Source organism: Triturus cristatus, chromosome 12 (genome assembly GCF_964204655.1).
Source record: "Triturus cristatus chromosome 12, aTriCri1.1, whole genome shotgun sequence".
Lineage (NCBI taxonomy): Eukaryota > Metazoa > Chordata > Amphibia > Caudata > Salamandridae > Triturus > Triturus cristatus.
Genome location: NC_140595.1, coordinates 203,071,083 through 203,089,663, shown reverse-complemented (window position 1 = coordinate 203,089,663; position 18,581 = coordinate 203,071,083). Strand labels below are relative to the sequence as shown.

The following is an 18,581-nucleotide window of genomic DNA, read 5'->3' as shown; positions in this document are numbered from 1 at the left end:
TCCATTCTTAATGACAGCACCCACTAAGCATACTGCCCAATAAGTATTGACTGCCAAAGGACCCAAAGAAAGGGCTTCACAATGGTGATCACAACATTCCAGGGTTTAGGTGACACTAAACACCACTTTAATAAGAGCCAGTTTATCACCAGAAAAAACTAGTTACGGTGAGAGATAAGATAAGTAATAAGTCAACAATGAGAAGCCTGAAACTGCTACCACTTTAGGAGAACTGTAAAGCCAGGGGCCTTTAGCCTCCTGGCCTAAATATTGATCAGATGCTGGCTACTTTTCTATCCTCCCAGTCCACTGGGGATATATCCTCTCAGCTAGGAAGAAGTATTAATGCTAAGCCATCAGGGGATGTAGTCAGTAGCCCAATCTCTACAAGTGCAGCAGTCCACAATACCACCAGTGCTTACTTTCAGCCGGTGGTGGCAGATGCGGGCTACCGGCACTTATTTTTGGGGACCGCAACTTATTTTCCCTCATCACATTTTCACCCAGAGCTAGAGAGAGAAAAACACGCAAGGAGAAAGACAGAAAAAGAGTGACGAAAAAGTGAGATACAGAGGTAGGGAGTACTTGGTGGCGGATGAAAGAGCTATGAGGTGGAATCAAGACTATGCAGCCTTGGAACTTGCACTCTGATATTCGTAGCACCAGCTGTGGACTTCTGAGCTACAACTTTGGGCACCAGCACTTATTTATTTACAAATTACCAACTGAATACCACCTCTGACATCCTAAAGTTTAGGAATGACCATCCTTGAGGCCAAGGATAGTCGATGATGAGAATACCAGGGAATGTTTAGCTCCAGTAAATCAGGTTGACACAGCAGGATAAAGATGGCAAAGGAGAGGGACACATTTTTTGAGGAGAAAAAAACATGCAAATATCCTGAATATTACAGCATTAGAGGTGCTACTATAACTCATCCACCATCCAAAATGCCTGTGCAGACAGTAGTCACTCCCCTTTCTTCCTCATTGTTCCAAGAGAGATTGTACCCTCCGAGCATCAAAGTAGATTGAACCTTCCTGCACTATTGGTGCTGATGAGTTGGGATTGCTGAAAACTGCAATGTAAAACAAAGAAGCTGGCTTCAGTTGAGAAGCAGCTCTACTAAGCCTTATACCCCTTAGGTGTTACAAGACTAAATTAGAATTAAATGAGGACAAGCATCTGAAGTATGAGAGAGGATGAAGGGAACACACTATACTTTGTTGTGCAGCCCTTCATAGGTTCATAGGTTGAACAACTAAGACATTGATGTTCACTGGAGCTTAAGTTGTATTTGACTGACTTTGAGTCTGCTCCCAAGCAGCTATTAATAGCTGTTAAAAAGTAGACAGCCATAGGTTTGGTTAGATAGAATATGAACATCAGTCTGAGTAGCCCAAGGGAAAAAAGCTCCTTAGCACCATGGCCAGAGGCCTGAAATAAAATGTAAATGTCTATTCCTAGCATTCCAAACCGGGACAGAACCAAGGGGTAATGATCCTTTCACCAGGGCCACAAGAGACATGGGGCAAGGGAACCCTTTCCTCGGATATTGGTTGCTTTTCATATGGCTACAAGAGCCATATAAAACAAGATTACTTCAGTATGAATTCCACTGCAATCACTCAAATAGCCAGCCTTTATTCCACATTAAGAACTAAACCAATGGCCCGGCAGAGGTGGCTACAGTGTGTTCGGACAAGTTGGAGCCTAATCCTGAAATTTTAAATCAGACCCCAGTTAGCAGACACCAGCGACCCTACAATGTAATTTTAGATGGACAGGCCGTCAAGGCTCTCTGAAATACTGGGACTTTCATAATCATGGTCAAGGAAAGGTTTGTTGACCCCTAAACTTGTATTATTGGTAAAAGGAATAGTCTAGCATGGCTGCAATCAAGGTTTCTCTATACTCACTGGTCCATGCACAGCTCTAGGTGCATGGCATCTTGGAGTGGATACTAGTGTGAGTCACGAACAATATTGGAATGGGCCTCCTGTTATGAAATGACCTGATGGAGTTGAGGGTGGTGGACAGAGTTCTAACTCGTTCTCAGACTACTGCCCACCTAGGAGCAACCAAAGAGGAGGTGTCTTATGCTGAAGGGCTACCTCAAATCAAAGACAAAGTGCTATTGCTATGGAGCCTCCACGGATACACCAGTGAAGAGCCTAGTACTACCTGCTCCAGAAACAGTATTCTGAGCATCCTGCATGTGACTAGATGGTGGAGTCTGGATCCCTAGATGAGCAGCAGTGTTGCTGGAGGGCCCAGTTAGAGATGAGTTTTGGAAGACCTACTTATACTGTTCCACTCGATTAAGCTTCTGGAAGCAGGCTGGTACCAAGGTGCAGTCAGAGGGCTGTAGGTGCTTATAGGTTGCTTGGGAAAATGGGGTCCCTTGTGATCCTGAATCTAATACTAGCGCAAGGCTAGTGGTCCCTCACGTGCACAGGAACATTCTGATGCAACTGGTCTATGAGGTACCGTAGCTGGGCACCTGGGCTTGAAAGGTGTGAGGCAAGGCCAGACTGGCTGGACCAGACATTGGGCGTTTCCTGGGGAGGCTGAAAGGGTGGGAGGCTGGTTTTGTTACTGGAAGGCTGGTTTTGTTATTGGGGGCCAGTTTTGCAGTACTCCACTGTCGGCCCCCAGTAACAAAATCAGCAGACCAGCATTACAAAAACAGCCCTCACTTTCGTTTCCAGGCTCTCTGTGTTTTTAAAGCAGTGGCTGCAGAGTTCTTTGTATATTGTTATCAAGCAGCAATAAGCGTGTCATGATATCTCTGGTGATTAATCTTCCTGCTGGAGTGAGCTGGAGTTGTGTACCACTCGAATAGGACACGTTACAATGCATGCAAATACATTGCATGACATTACAAAGCGGTCATTACAACAACCGCGTTGTTACATTGCATACCATTACAACGCAAGTCGTTACAACGACTTGCTGTAGGGGGCGCGCTGGATTTTGAAATAGTATAATTTACTATTCCAACTCCAGTCTGTGAAACAGTAGGAAATGTGTTGGATTTTAAATCCAAAACCTTCTGACCCCTACAGCAAGTCTTAACAACTTGCGTTGTAATGGTTTGCGATGTAACAACGCGGTCGTTGGAATGACTGCGTTGTAATGACATGCGATTTATTGCATGCGTTGTAAACGATGTTTCCCGTACCACACAGTTCACGTAAATGTACTTTATGTGCATAGCTCTGAGGGTTACTGCTTTTGTCACAAAGATCCTTTTGTTACTGTGCAGTTTTTAAGTTACACTAGTAATCTAGCACAGTGAACTATGAACTGCTATCAAAGAGCTGCATGCAACCTACATGAGACAGGTTATAAAGTTATGTTTTTTCCAGTCTTTCATTATCCTAATGTTGCTAAAAAAGGGTTTGTTTGTGTAGAAATAGATTCTTATTAGTAAATGTAACCCTAATTACTGTGTTACATTTTGAATACCAAGTCTGTGCTTCTCTAGCCCAAGAACTCTTAAAAAATGCCTACACCTTGTAGTGCCCTTGGTCTTATGTAAAGTTTTCTGTACACTGACTTGCACATATATTATTAATTGTCTCTATGTGTGTTAGTGCTCTGGCACCATAATCTGGTATAAGAAGTGCTATAAAACAAATGAAATACATGAGAGAGGGGCTTTGGAGAGATGAGGGACACTGTTGGAGGGTGATAGTGAAGGAATCATTGAAGGGTCTCAATAAAGACTGCTGTATCCTTGTGCACTGTAAGCCTTTCATTTACTATGCTTTAAAAGCTAATACAATGAATATATTTTGAAAAGTGTGTGTGGTAGAATGCACCATTTTTGCTATTTTCCCCCACATTTTCTTGGGGGGGGAGAGAACCCCCCCAAACCCTACTTGTAGTGGTTGGGGTCGCTCGCTACGCAACCTATGGGGGCTGGTCTGACACAATATGCCTGGGCTGCTTTGGATTCCCAGTCCAGCCCTGCTACTAGATCAGTACCAAGTCTTATTCGCATATGGCTGATTTCTGTCTAGAGAGGCATAACGGGCATTAAAATGAACAACTGGAATACATCCTGACTAATAACCAGTGGCTGAGATTATTTCAAGCATTCCACCCATCACATTAGCTTTTCTTAGTAAATGGAATTAGTGGCAACAGATTTGTAGTCCTGAAACTGAGACCTTTTACAAGCACTGCTATGGGGAGACATTTTTTTTTTTTTTTTTTTGGTCCTCATTTTTCGCCCTTGGTTACCAAATAGAGGCGCAAGAAGAGAGACATACTGTCACAGGAGAGCTGGTGGAGGTGCAGACCTGTTTATAAGGTATCACCTCCCAGTATTGTCTCGGTACTCCAATAGCACCCCCTAAAGACAACCAAAAAAAGAAAAGAGAGAGTGATATTGCTGCAGTCAAATACCCATTGCTGATGTCGAGAGCGCCCTGGTGGGTATACCAACACATGGAATTTCCAAACAGCATAATCATTGGACCATGGGGGGGAAGAAGAAAAAAAAAACACCCCACGGACTGATGTACCGATTACGCCCAATTCAACAGAAGCCAAAAACTTCTCTTGTCAGGATTTCCAGCTCTTGTTAAATCTACTTTAGAGGTTTGTAGAACTGAAGTGCTCCAGTCCAGCAAGGTAGGTGGTAACGAATCCTTCCATTTTCTACAAATTTCTCTTCTAGCCAGCAATATGCAATAGAAGAGAAGATTTTTCGCTGGACCCCGAATCTCAGGTGAAACTCCAAATATTACGAGAGGAAAACTTATCAAGACTTCAAAGCCGAAAGCAGTTGAAAGTGAGAGACTTATCGCATTCCAATAAGGGAGCAGAAGGGGGCACTCAAAGAACATGTGCATATCTGAGGCAGCTATCAGCCCACATTTAGGACATGCCACTGAAGAGTCTTTTGAGAATTTTGAAAGTCTCTGTGGCGAATAGTAGGCCCTATGTAGGGTAAAAAGATGATTCCTACGATGCCAAGCAGGTTTCACTATATCCCACATGATCTTAAAAGATGTAAACCACAGATTCTCGATGTTCTGGTCAGTAATGGAGGAAGCCCACAACAACTCTGGCAGATGGAATTCGCCATCAACTTCTTCCAGTAGTAGCTTATACCATAGTGAAACCTCCTTTCTGGCTGGTGGCTTATCCAGTAAGTGCGTCACTAGATTACTGTCTCCTCCTAACACAAATCTGCCCCTAGAAGAGATCTGTGAGTGTGCCCAACTTGCAATCTGAAGGAACTTAAACCTAGAGAAGCCCGGTCCAATTTTAGATAGCAAAGCCTCCCATGGGAGCAAACAACCTTCCACAAATAAGTCCCCCCCCAAGCCTCAAAACCTGCCTCTCTCAATGGTATTGCAAGACTATCAAAAAGCCAATCCGGGCTACCCGGTGAGTTCCACAATGGTGACCTACTTGCAAAATAACCAATCTTTATAGAGCACCTAAGTTTCACCCATGTTTTTGCCATATCTCGCAACACCTTCAGTTTCACTTTTTTTAAAAATTTCGGATCACCAAATTTAAACAAAAAACCTTGCTGGGCCGCCCCTTCTCCTCAAAGTAATGCTGCAAACATGCATCCAATTCCAGAATTTGTGGGCATTTTTAGCAGCATCCTAGCATGGGAGAATTGAAATGCCCACGCATATAGCTGCAAATCAGGCGCCGCCAAACCCCCCTTCTCTCTACGCCGACTAAGTTTTTTCCAAGCAATCCTAGGTATATGGTCATTCCATATGAAAGAACTAATATCACTCTGAAGTTTAGTTATCAGAGAGAGTTCAAAAAATAGGGGAATGGTGTTAAACAAAAAAGAAATTTTTGGCAAAATAGACATTTTTATTAAGTTTACTCTGCCCAAAATTGATAGGGTAGGCGAAGACCAAAATTGCATAAGTCTTCGACATTCTTTGGCAACATTAGAGAAATTTGATGGTCCAATTTTATTTATATCCTTGACAATATTAAGGCCTAGATAGCGCAAGATAGAGCTCAACTGAGCCCCTGCCACAGATTCAGGATCGTTCCAGACCTTAATATCAGTTTTAGAGGCATTGATCTCGTAACCTGATACTTTACCAAAATCATGAGCCAAAGCAATTACTGAGGGGAGAGCCGTACGTAGTACTGAGGAAAAGACGAGAATATCATCAGCATATAGGGCTACTTTCTTTCCCCACCCCCCATAAGTGAAGGGCTTGATGTTACGATCATCCCTCAGCCGTTGAGCGAAAGGCTCAATATATAAATCAAATAGGAGGGGGGGAAAAAGGGCAGCCCTGACGCGTACCACGCGTGATGTTAAATGGATTTGACAGTTCTCCATTTACTAACAAAGAAGTTGAAGGATTCTGATATAGGAGTCTCACAGCTCGCCGGAATCTCTCCCCGATGTTAAACCTACCCAAGACCCTCGACAGGTACACCCAGTTCACCCTATCGAAGGCCTTGGTGGCGTCCAATGTAAGTACAGCCAATGGGAGAGACTCCATAGTTGCCATATCAATGGCTGCTATAAGATCATATGTCAACTCATACAGCTGACGGCCCCTCACGAAACCCTTCTGATCTGAATGCAAAATCCCCATTGCTACTGCTCCCAGTCTATTTGCCAGAACTGACGCAAAGACTTTGTAATCAGAATTCAGGATTGAAATCGGTCTATATGAACCGCAACAGGTAGCTGGTTTTCCTGGTTTCAATATTAGGGTTATGGATGCACTATTCCATGAAATAGGAGGAGACAATCCTTCCCGAAGAATCTGGTTAAACAAAACTGTAAGAAAAGGGAGAATTGTTGTCTCCAGAGCCATATAAATTTCAGACGGCAAGCCATCTGGGCCGGTTGCCTTACCCTTCTTGCAATTTAAAATAGCAAGTCTAACCTCTTCCTGCGCAATCTCCCGATCCAGATAGGTACTCTGTTCAGGAGACAATACGGGAAGGGGTACTCCCTTCAGCCAGTCTTCCACTTTGCATATCCTCAATATCTTTGTCTTCATGATATATGTTGCAAAAGAAATCCCGAAAGGCTCCTCTAATATCCTCATCGGCAGAATATGTTACAACACCAGAAATAATTGAATCTATATTGTTTCTGACCTGGTCGGTTTTTGCCTTCCAGGCTAACAACTTCCCTGCCCCCTCTCCATATTGGAAATGAGCTAATTTGCTCGCCTCCCACCTCTCAAGGACCCGCAAATTCAAAGTTGAACCCAGTTCCCCTCTTAGAGTAACTAGCTTGTTCTGCCATTCCTGTAGAGTGTTAGCAAGGACATACGGGTGCAAGACTATTTCCGCTTGCACTCTAGCCATCTCAGCCTCCAAAGAGGCTACTGCTTCTCAGTAGATCTTTTTCTTATATGTGGCCTTGTTCGTTATCAGGCCCCTTAAAAACGCCTTAAATGCATCCCATACACACTCCGGGGGAGCTGAAAGAATGTTGTTATCCAGAAAATTCTGAGCTTCAGTTTTAAGAGAGTTAATAACCTCTAATGACGAAAGCAAAGAGCGATCAAAGGTCCAGCTTATCGTCGGGCTTTTAGAAAAGCCCCCCAATTCTAAATAAACCGCCGCGTGGTCAGAAAGATGGAATGGGAGGTAAGAGATAATTTGCACCAAGTTAACAAATTTTTGACTAATGAAAATGTAGTCAATTCTCGACTGATGATGGTACTTATAGTTATGGAATGAGACACCTCTTTGTTGCCCTGATTTTACCCTCCAGATATCCACATAACCTAGCTGCTTCATATTATCAAGTAGAAAGGACCTGGTTTTAGACAGAGTTATAGCTCTACTGGTCGGGGACTTGTCCAATATAGGATCTAAAACGATATTAAAGTCCCCTGCCACGATGGTCGGCTCTGGAAACGAGAGCAGGTGGTGGGAGAAGATGGTTTTCAAGACTGAAGGATCATCGCAGTTAGGGCCATAATATCCTACTATAGTAAAAGGAGATCCAGCTATAATTACAGATACAATATCCCATCTACCCCCTGAGTCCACCATCTTAGAAACTAATCTCGCCTTTACAGATTTCTTTAAAAAAATTGCTACACTCCTAATGTGTGCTGTTTGCGATGTTGTTACGCAGAGGTCAATCCACCTATTCTTTTTAACCACAGAAAACAACTCACATTCAGTTAAATGGGTCTCTTGGAGTATAATAACCTGCGCATCTGAGACACGGAGATATTGCATTATCTTATTTTTCCTAGGACTAGTGCGCAGCCCATTAATATTCCAAGAGATAATCTTCAACTTACTCATAACATAGGAATCCTCCCGCCATCACCATCCCCATACCAATCGCCCAATAAACCAAAAGCAGAAATGAAACAAACCCAGCAGCATTCTTCACTAGAGAATAAAGAAGTGACCGTATAACTCTCCAGCAATGGCAACTTTTCAAAACATTAACTAAAACAAGAACGAAAATGAGGAATTTTGTTTTTGTTTTTACCCCTTGCAACCCCTCCCCGTGCCCTACTCTACCCCTCACCCTCCCATGGGAAACCCTTACCCTATCTATCTGGAAATTCCAGAAGGTAGTGCCCCTCACTGAGTTCCCGTCCTACATCTAACAACACAAAAAAAGAATAAAAAATCACTACACAGAGATAAATAACCATCTGCTTACTGCGTACTACAATATAGAAGCCTGTAGATACATAGCCCTGTATTATTTAAGTGTCTGTTCTCATAATAGTTTCTCCTACACTTACACTACACCTACACTGACCCACCCTTATCTTTCCCCATAGTCATCAGTAGCTCGTCTGCTGCTAGCACCAATCTAATATTGTGCATTTTATTTTTATACATGATTTTCAATGCAGCAGGAAAAACTAATTGGGCCACTGCACCATAGCCTCTGAAAGCTTCGAGCCTCCTTCCGAACTCCCACTGTTTATCTAGGGTGGTCCTGGAAAGATCAGAGCGTATCTGAAAATTATACCCCTTCCCACTCACAGATTTCTGCTTGAGGGCCAGATTGAGAATAGCCTCCTTAAGAGAATATGTATGAAAGTTCACCAAGATCTTCCTTGGTTTAGTTCTTTGAGGATTTTTCCTGAAAGGATCTCTATGAATGCGCTGAATGTCTAAGGTTAGCTCTTCCACTGATTGATCTAATCTTAGGGATTCTTTCAACAGCGAGATAATATATTTCTTAATATCTGAGCCTTCGCTATCTTCCGGGACATTCAAAATGCGGAGGTTAGTGCGTCGAGCGTGATTCTCTAATGTCTCCATCCTCTCGGCCAACATAAGGTCCTCTTTTTTAAGCTTAATAATATCTGCCCTTGCTTCATCTAGATACAGGGACAGTTCTGTTACAGTATCTTCCAATACTTCTGTTCTTGTAGACAGACCGCTGATTTTACTGTCAAGAGACTCACAGAAGCTTCTTATTTCAGACTGGTTCGCTGCTGATGTTTCAAACCCTTTTTTAATGTCTGCAGACAAAGATGTAAACATACCCTGTAGGGAGTTAACTAGTGATGTACTATCATAACCCTCAGCCAGAGGGCCGGAGAGAGCAGACATGCAGTCCTGGAAAACTTCATCCTGTAATATCCCTCTACTAGGTGACCCCAATAGGGAGTTAGGCGGAACCACTAAGGATCATGGTTCTAAAGCTAGAGCAGGAGAAGGAAGAAAATGCATAGGGTCCGAAATTACAGAGGTGTGAAGGTAGGAGACACACATACTTTTAAAGCACCATCTGACATTACATCCACCTTTTCTGCCGTCTCAACTACTCCATCCAAAGTATCCACATCTACGATGACTATGCTAGCTTCCAAAACCACTTCCATACTCCGAGATATAGCCGCAGAATTCACAGGAGTCGCCTCATTGGAGTCTCTTGTGATGCCATAGAGATCAGCGTATTTCCCTAAAGATCTTTCACAGGATGCTGCTCCGCAAGATGTAGAACCTGTGGAACTATTTTGAAATAGGATCGGAGAGACGGGGTTATCTTTGACCCGGTGTTGTTAATGAACTTAGTACCCTGAGAGGTCCCAACTGCTTTGCCCGTGTATGCTCTCTTAGCTTTAACCTGCCCAGTCAAAAAAGATGAAACTTTCTTTTTATTTGATGGACTCGTAAAATTTGACTCTGGGAGAGACTGCTCGCCGTCTTTATTTAAATCAGAGCCAGGGCCATGCTCACTTCCTACAGTCTCTATATTTTTGTTCTTCTTAGCCCCCTTACAAATTAACCCACGCTTGCCCTTCTTTGTTTGCCCTGAAACTTCCACCAGGGCTCCGTTACCTGCAGACCCAAGGCAAGCCACCGTATCGTTGTCGGCCCCCCTGGAACCTCCTGTCAGCGTTGTTGGCGTATTACCGTTCTCTCCTGCTCCACGCAGTACACTAACGCGGGAGCTGGCGGCTGCACCGCGAGAACCCCGGATGAGGCTGCGGGTCTTTCGCCCCCGTCGCAGCTCCAGGGTGGCTAGGCTCCAATGCCACAAGCTTGTAACAGCCTGCAGCGGCTCCAAAAAGGTCAAAGGCTGCAGGAGACGCGGAGAGGAAACCTGGTGTGCCGCCTCAAGAAGGTAGAAACACGCCCCGTCCACACACATGGGGCTCAGCGTAGTAGTACGAGGTAATCCGACAAAGCGGCAAAAATATCCAAAAACACTCAAGAATGAAACTTCCAAAATTGCTTAGGACATTAAAAGACAGGCTGACTTCATTTCGTGCGGACGACTGTATTTCAAGAATTAAAACGCTGGGACGGGAACTCAAGAGCGGAGCACCGCGGCAGCTCAACTCGCCGCCGCCATGTTTCCCCCCCTCGGGAGACATTTCACTGGCTCTCCCTGGTAAAAGTCCCCATAGCAGGGATTATGTGTGGGTCATTAATCGGGGATCTGTATTTGATAAGGGTGAGGTTTACTGATGCTTGGTGAATAGTTGGGTCCATTTGGACACCATGTGTTTGCTGTACAATGTGGTGGCATTCCTTATGGTGATGTTGGACATGTCTGGCTCCATTGTCTACTTAAGAGCCTCAGCCCTCACCCCTCACCAGCATAACCCTAATTTTCAGAACAGTTTTCAATTACATGTGCTTAAAATGACAAATGTTTTATAGGCAGTCCTGAATTGGCATTTATAAAATATTGCCATACTTTTATGTTGTCCCAGGCTAGTATGATTTTTCAGTGAGAATGGGATATGCACCCCCCAAAAAACATTGTTACAAAAAGTTTTCCAACCAAAGTAATTTTAATTGTGATTTCTCTAAAAATAGGCTAATTAATATAGGTTTTAAGGGCAGTTGAAGTAATCTAGTTAAGCATGCTTACATTTCATCCAATTATGTTTAAAGATCTATGATGGATCATTCCTTGCTTCTACCTTCCATCTATCTACTTTATTCATATATATAATGAAGTGGAACATAATTGGAACCATTAGGTTACAATAATCTTTCAGAATCTAGTCTCACGCAGCAGTACAAATGACAATGGCATCATCAAACATGATTTATTTTGGGAAACCCCATAAAATCCTTACATACAAAATACATTCAGTGAAGTCCCAGCTAAATAGAATCATAATGAATATAAAATTTAAGATCATATCATTCATAACAATTTATAATGCTTAGAGAAAACATGTTCTACATTGAATATCCACATTTCATACATTCCTGTATAATAAGTAGTAGCAGTATTCAGATCAAAATTATCTAAATAGTCCAACTTCACATTAACCTTGGAAGTCACCATTTAATCAAAAAGTATGCTTTAGCACAATGACAATTATATAAACTGTTGGGTTCTAGATTGTGTGCCAATACACTTATCAGTGCTCTCAATGCATTTACCCATAGTCTCCACTAATATAGAAGAAGCAGAGAAACGCTAACATCCAAGATCAAAGAGAACACATACTTATGGAACAATATGTCTTCTTGATAGGTATTAATGCCTGTCAATTTAAGTCCAGAGAAAGCGTGAACATTTTTACAGAAATCACAGGAATCAGAAGATGGAAAAATGTAATTCCTTGGTCCTTAATTAAGGATGCATCTGATAGCGTTCAACTAGGACACTTTTCAAACATAGGGTCCCTTTCAGGAGACATGGCCAGCTGACCCCGCTAACCGTAGTTCAAGGCCCCAATCACTCTTTATCAGCAAAACCTAATTTAATAATCGCTCAGTCTCATGCTTGCACAGCACTGGCATGTAAACCACTACAATACTTTTCATTGAGCCCGGGTAACACCTTCTTACTTAAAGCTGTCAGAAGTCAGACAGACCAGAATGAGACAGCAATGAGTGAAGAAAAAGAATCAAGGAAGATGCTTGGTTTGATTGTCCTCTAGGAGCTCTTTGATAGATATTGTTTGGTTCATGTGCATGTGAGGAACCGGATGATGCTATCACGCTCAAGATCAAAATAAAGGAACACCTGGGGAAGATTAAGCAATCATCTAAGACCAGAGGTTTTAATAACAGCTAACTGTATGTAGCTGATGTTTCCCCGGATCATTTCTCCATATAGAGATACTTTAGAAAGCTGTAGTCTAGGCTGTATGACTATAATATTTGGGAATCACCCTTCACCCGAACTCCTAACCAGTCAAATCTGTAAACCCTTTCTACAGGAACTTGCTCCAATACAAGATTAGACTTAAAGGATTTGTGGGACTTTAAGGCTTTGCTTCTGAAGCTGGTCAAACACCTTTCTACACAGAAACTTGCAAATCTTTCCAAAAGAGGGACAAGGCCCTTGGAAAGAGAGCTGCCTCATCAGCAAAAAAGGGTGGTAACCATCAATCCGAACAGGGATGGAGCATATACGTTAAAAAATAGTTAGCAAGCCAGCAAGATCGTGGAGTAAGAGAAGCAAAAACAGAACCCTCATCTAACTGCAATAAAACTAGAACAATAACCAGTTTGCTCTCAGTTAGGGCTGCAGCCAACCCGAGCAAAATTACTAGACTACAGGGAATGTAAACCACTTAAGACTATTCGCTACTGCTATGTCACGTAGCACAGTCCAATGTTTGGATCTCAAGCCTCTGTCAAATAAACTTTTCATATAAACAAAAGTTAAGGGTCACATGCTTGATGATCAGAACATTTAATTGATAAACCTACCTATAACAGCCCATATTCTTTTGAAAACTAAGAGGGAATTCTAAAAAGATAACATTATTGCATCTGATTCGTTCGTCATGTCTTGTATTCAAGACCTTATCATAGATCTTCAGTACAGTCTATGTAACTGATTGGAGAAACTTCCTGAGCTATTTTTAAAGATCAGAACCATTTCTGCCTCTAACCACGATTGGGGGAGTTGGTTGTTCATAAAAAGCATGTTATTTTATCTTGCTACGCTTCACCAACGCCACTTTCTGCCGCACAGAGGTGCAGCTGAAGATTCCTGATTCAGCCTGACGCCTGCGGAATATTCCAAAGGTGAGGAATATGCGGCTTGATAGAGTCTCTACCAGAAAGAGTGTTACCGAAGGTAAGTAACTTGTTCTTTGAGGATCTGGGAGAGTCTTGCACAGAGTTTTCTCCCTGCGTGGGGGACCTCATGCTGATCTGCGTTGCCCTGGTCCAAGGTGCTTTACTTGGCAGACCTGGGCAAGAAAAATCTCTGTCAGAAGGCACATCCTTAATAAAATGGGCCTCTCAATGCTGTACCCTGGCAGCCTTGTGGTAGATGGGTGGCTTGGAAAGATTTTCTGATGGTGAAGAACTTCCCCATCTTAAACTCGGGTGTGAGAATCACAATTTGGCGGAATCAGAGTTTTACCAATGCCTTATGGATGACCCAAACTCTGTCTGATCCACTAACTCTACTCCTATTTCGAATTTATCTAGAATCAATAGAATTAATTTATTGTGGGGCTCTCCTATTGATATTTATTCAAACAGCACACTGGGACTGCATTGCACTGCAAGCTATTTATTTGGATTATTTAAGGATTTTTAAGATGACAGGATGTACTGTGCCTCCCTTTTTATGATTATAATGTGTACTGTAACTCAATTATTTAATACAACATTTTGAAAACAAAGACAAGCATGAAAACAAAAGCAGTGACTGCTATATTTTATGCCTGTGATTTTCTATCTTGCTTCCTACAGAATGATGGCAGCACCCCGCTAAGGCGCATTATCTTACCGCCTTACCTTGGCAGATGCCACCAGCCTTGATCAGGAAGCCGCTGTCACAAGTGCACTGGCGGGAACCCCCTGACTCGGCACAGCGGGGCTGGCGGCTGAACGGTGAGTTGGTTGCCACGGCTGCAAGAGAGAAAACAGTACTTCATTTTTCCCCACTTGATTTTATTTATGAACTCACTGTTGGCTAATCGGTAGACCCATAGACACTGTTTGCAGAACAGGGAGCTCTGATTCAGGCACTGACTTTTAGTGACCCTTTCCTGAGACACTGGAGACAAAGGGAAAAAGTCAACTAATATCCTGAAACAATCTACACCTACGCTGTCTGTAGTTGCCCACGGTCACACAAGATCTGACACTCCAATGGTTGATCTTTAGGGCCAAATTCACAAAGACTTTGCTGTGACTTCTTCTAGTACTGCTTGAACTAAAGAAGAACTACTACAAGAGTCACAACTACTCATAGCAAAATCTTTGTGAATGCGGCCCTTGACTTTAAAAAAGAACAAGCAAATTGAAATAACTTTGCTAAAGTAACCCTAGTAGTATCGTTTAGAAGCAGAATGTGAGGAGATTCAGGAATGGAAAAAAGTAAGGCTTTTATATTTACTCTTTGTAAAGTCATTGTATTTAAGAGAGACAAAGCTTTGTGGATTAAACTGCCTCCCCATCTCTTCTAAGGTCCATTTTATATTCATATGTCATTAAACCCATGATAAAAGGCTCCAAGTACAATTTATCCTCCCCTAATCTTCTTTACAACAAAATATCCTTTGAGCTATGCATATTTCTTCCAGTCTTTTTTCCTTGCTCACTGGATGAAAAAAGATAGATGACTGTGATCAATGTAACAAACACGGCCTCTTTGCAGAACTGCTGATTATATGTTATGTTGAGCAAAAATAATGGGGGGACCCGGTGTCCCTCAGAACCTGGGTGGGCGTATTATATAAATACAATGGTTCTGTCGGGAATTTCTAATTTCTTTTAGAAAGTTCAAAAAATATTCATTACATGTAACAGATATCAGATAAATGAGGAAAGAAACACACACCAATAAAAAGTTTGCAATTTGGTAATTTAAGGGAATAAAGTATTATGGGCTGTCGTAATATATAAGTTCAAAAGAACAAAATATTGGTGACTTGTGGTGATAAAGTGACATGTGATGATAAATAGTATATACAATATATTTCAAATGCGGTAAAAGTGAATAAGTAGAAAGGTACATTATTTCTTGATCTGTCTTTATGGTTTTTCACATAGGCTACAAGATCCTATGTGAATTAATCTGTGATCAGAAGCATTGTGTAGACATATAAGGGTGTGTCGACGTTTCGACCCTGTGTACTGCGCAAAATAGAATAAGCGTCACGGTGGGTGTTCCTCAGGACAGTGCAGATGGGTATACAGCCCAAGCGTAGATTTTGGTTAATATCTGCGGGCGAGAAGGTTTTCTCAGTCAAAGTTGTAGTCCTGGTGAATCAGGAGGAGGCCTTGAAGATTTTTGAGGTAAAAGGATGATGTCTTCAATAAATTTGGGGTTTTAAGCCAGTCGCATCATTCACGCGATCTGTAGTTCAGCACGTCTTGTTAGCTCTCAGACAGGACTGAGAGCTGACAAGACGTGCTGAACTACAGATCGCGTAAATGATGCGACTGGCTTAAAACCCCAAATTTATTGAAGACATTATCCTTTTACCTCAAATATCTTCAAGGCCTCCTCCTGATTCACCAGGACTACAACTTTGACTGAGAAAACCTTCTCGCCCGCAGATATTAACCAAAATCTGCGCTTGGGCTGTATACCCATCTGCACTGTCCTGAGGAAGACCCGCCGTGACGCTTATTATATTTTGCGCAGTACACGGGGTCGAAACGTCGACGCACCCTTGTATGTCTACACAATACTTCTGATCACAGATTAATTCACATAGGATCTTGTAGCATGTGTGAAAAACCATTAAGACATATCAAGAAATAATGTACCTTTCTATTCTACTTATTCACTTTTACCGCATTTGAAATATATTGTATATACTAATTATCATCACATGTCACTTTATCACCACAAGTCACCGATATTTTGTTCTTTTGAACTTATGTATTACGACAGCCCATAATACTTTATTCCCTTAAATTACCAAATTGCAAACTTTTTATTGGTGTGTGCATTTTCCTCATTTGTCTGATATCTGTTACATGTAATGAATATTTTTTGAACTTTCTAAAAGAAATTAGAAATTCCTGACAGAACCATTGTATTTATAGATTATATGTTATGGCTTGGCTTAATGTGCGTCTCTTGGTGGAAAACGTAAATGACTGCTCCACTGCTCTGTAGGCCAGGCATCCTCCATTTACCTCCTTATCTTTGTTAGAAGGAATTGAGATGGAATTCCAAAGCATTTTATTCTGGCATAAAATGGCAGAATAGTTGCCTACCCCATTGTGTCTCCACATGAGATTAACACACCACTCAGGACTACACCTCGTCTATCCTAACAGAGAATGTATGTTCAATTGCATTGTGCCTACTGCTGCTTAGTTTCCATGTGTGACATGTATGTGCACGAATGTGTAGAGAGAGGATAGGAGCACCCACTGGGATAGACAGAGCTTTGGCAGTAAACCCCAGACCAGCCGCTGGGACACAGGCAGGCGAAGCGCTGATTGTCATTCACACAGGTGCCGCCGTTGGCACAGGGGTTACTAGCGCATTCATCGAGATCTGTGAAATAGATAGAGACAGAGAAACTTTAGGCAATGGGCATCATTTGCAATCCAATGTTATGCTCCTCTTGTGCAGAAGACAAGAACAAAACACAGAAACTTCAAATTTGACTGCAGGTAAGGAATATCAGACCCACCTACTGTTAGACACTTGTTCTCTTCTCACAGACCCTTAAAATTACAGTTTCACCCTTGTTTACTGAGTGCATTTGTTCCACTATTTCAAACTGAGGCCTTTTTAAATTAGTTTTCTTGGTCTTCACCATTCGAGCTGGGTTGACTGTTCCCTGCTCTCAATAAACATAAGATATGTAAACATGTATCATACACAGTGTTTCATTTTGTTTTTGAGTCCCCTCCCACCATAAAGTCTCATAAAGAGCTTCAGGATTATGCCATTGGATGTATAAAACTAGTGCAGATGGTAGCACCAACTACAGTGATTATATTACGTTTTAAAGAATTTCCACAGAAAGTTTTTTATTTTAAGTTTCTTGCCGTGCGCTCATTACAAGCTGCAAGGTGAACTTTGGCTTATGGCTCCCACTACAGCTACTAGTAAAGTCAGATGTGTGTTATAATGGCATGCATTGTTTTGTGGGAGCAAGAGAGCGCATGTCTGTACAGGGCGGGAGTGAGCAAGCTAGTTGTGAATGGGATGAACTGCCATATCCAGGAAGGTCTCTCCTTTCATCCCTTCCATACCATCTGCCCAAATCCAAGGAATTCTTCCTGTGCTGGCTCTGCAAAAGGAAAGACAAATCAAAGGACATGGAAACGTAGTTCTTGAGCTCAAGAGAGCAAATGGCTTTTTGGAGACCTGGCTAGTTCATCATGCAGATTACCACATTTTCCATACCCACATTATTTGCCCTGACCCACTGAGTCTTTCATGTGGATCTTTTAAATACAACACATAGGAACCACTACAGTCCTTGTATTCCTGCGTAAAGATGTCCTGTCTCTCTAGGGACTCTGTCTCTTTATTTTCAGTTGCATTTCAACACATCAAGAGATTCAGCCATCACTGACTGTGATTTCTAGTAATGGCTATTGCATCTTCATTCAAGGGTACTTCTGCATCTCCGGGTAGATGACCCATCAAGTTACGTGCAGCATAAAATGCCACTCTTCGACGATGCATGGGCCTCTTTCAATGTTGACTGAATTACTTGTGGGTAATTCTGGATTCTTAATATTGCTACAGCTGCATAGGAGTGAATTTGTGGACAGTCTCAGATTGAAACAGCGGTGGAAGTCTGTGTGCTGGCCTAATAATGTGGTGCACATATAAAAGCCTTTTGCTGTCAAGCTACAGGTTGTGCCTACCAACTAGCAGACACAGCGGATTCCGTGGCCGAACACCATCTATCACTTGATATGGCAAAAACATGTTGCCATTCTGCAGAATGCACAGAAAGCCGGGGTTCAACTTGACATTTTTTTTTTTTTAAAGAGGCTGTGTGTCAACAGGTACATTGGCTACAAGGCCAAAACCAGGAAAACAATTAATTTATTTACTTCAATTGAAAGTATGAATCAGTTAACCCCAGGATACCTGCAAGGGGAAACAGTGCACTTTTCCCACCAAGCCACTTATGCTATTCAGCTTAGAATGTGAACTCATGAATCAAATCGTCTTATCTAATTGGTGGCATAAGAT

General features: G+C 42.2%; 1 protein-coding gene across 2 annotated transcripts in view; it reads right to left on the bottom strand.

The window, feature by feature from the left end:
• The window catches only part of LOC146773067 (fibulin-7-like), a 167,145-nt gene that overhangs the window by 38,744 nt on the left and 109,820 nt on the right, over positions 1-18,581 (bottom strand). Inside the window, exons 4-5 of one of the 2 annotated variants that reach the window (XM_085640091.1) lie at positions 16,791-16,916; positions 14,192-14,305 (exon numbers count right to left, since the gene is read on the bottom strand). In XM_085640091.1, coding sequence (XP_085496217.1) covers positions 14,192-14,305; positions 16,791-16,916 — 240 coding nt within the window. The remainder of the gene's footprint in view (positions 1-14,191; positions 14,306-16,790; positions 16,917-18,581) is intronic. The other variant, XM_085640092.1, reaches the window with a different exon arrangement.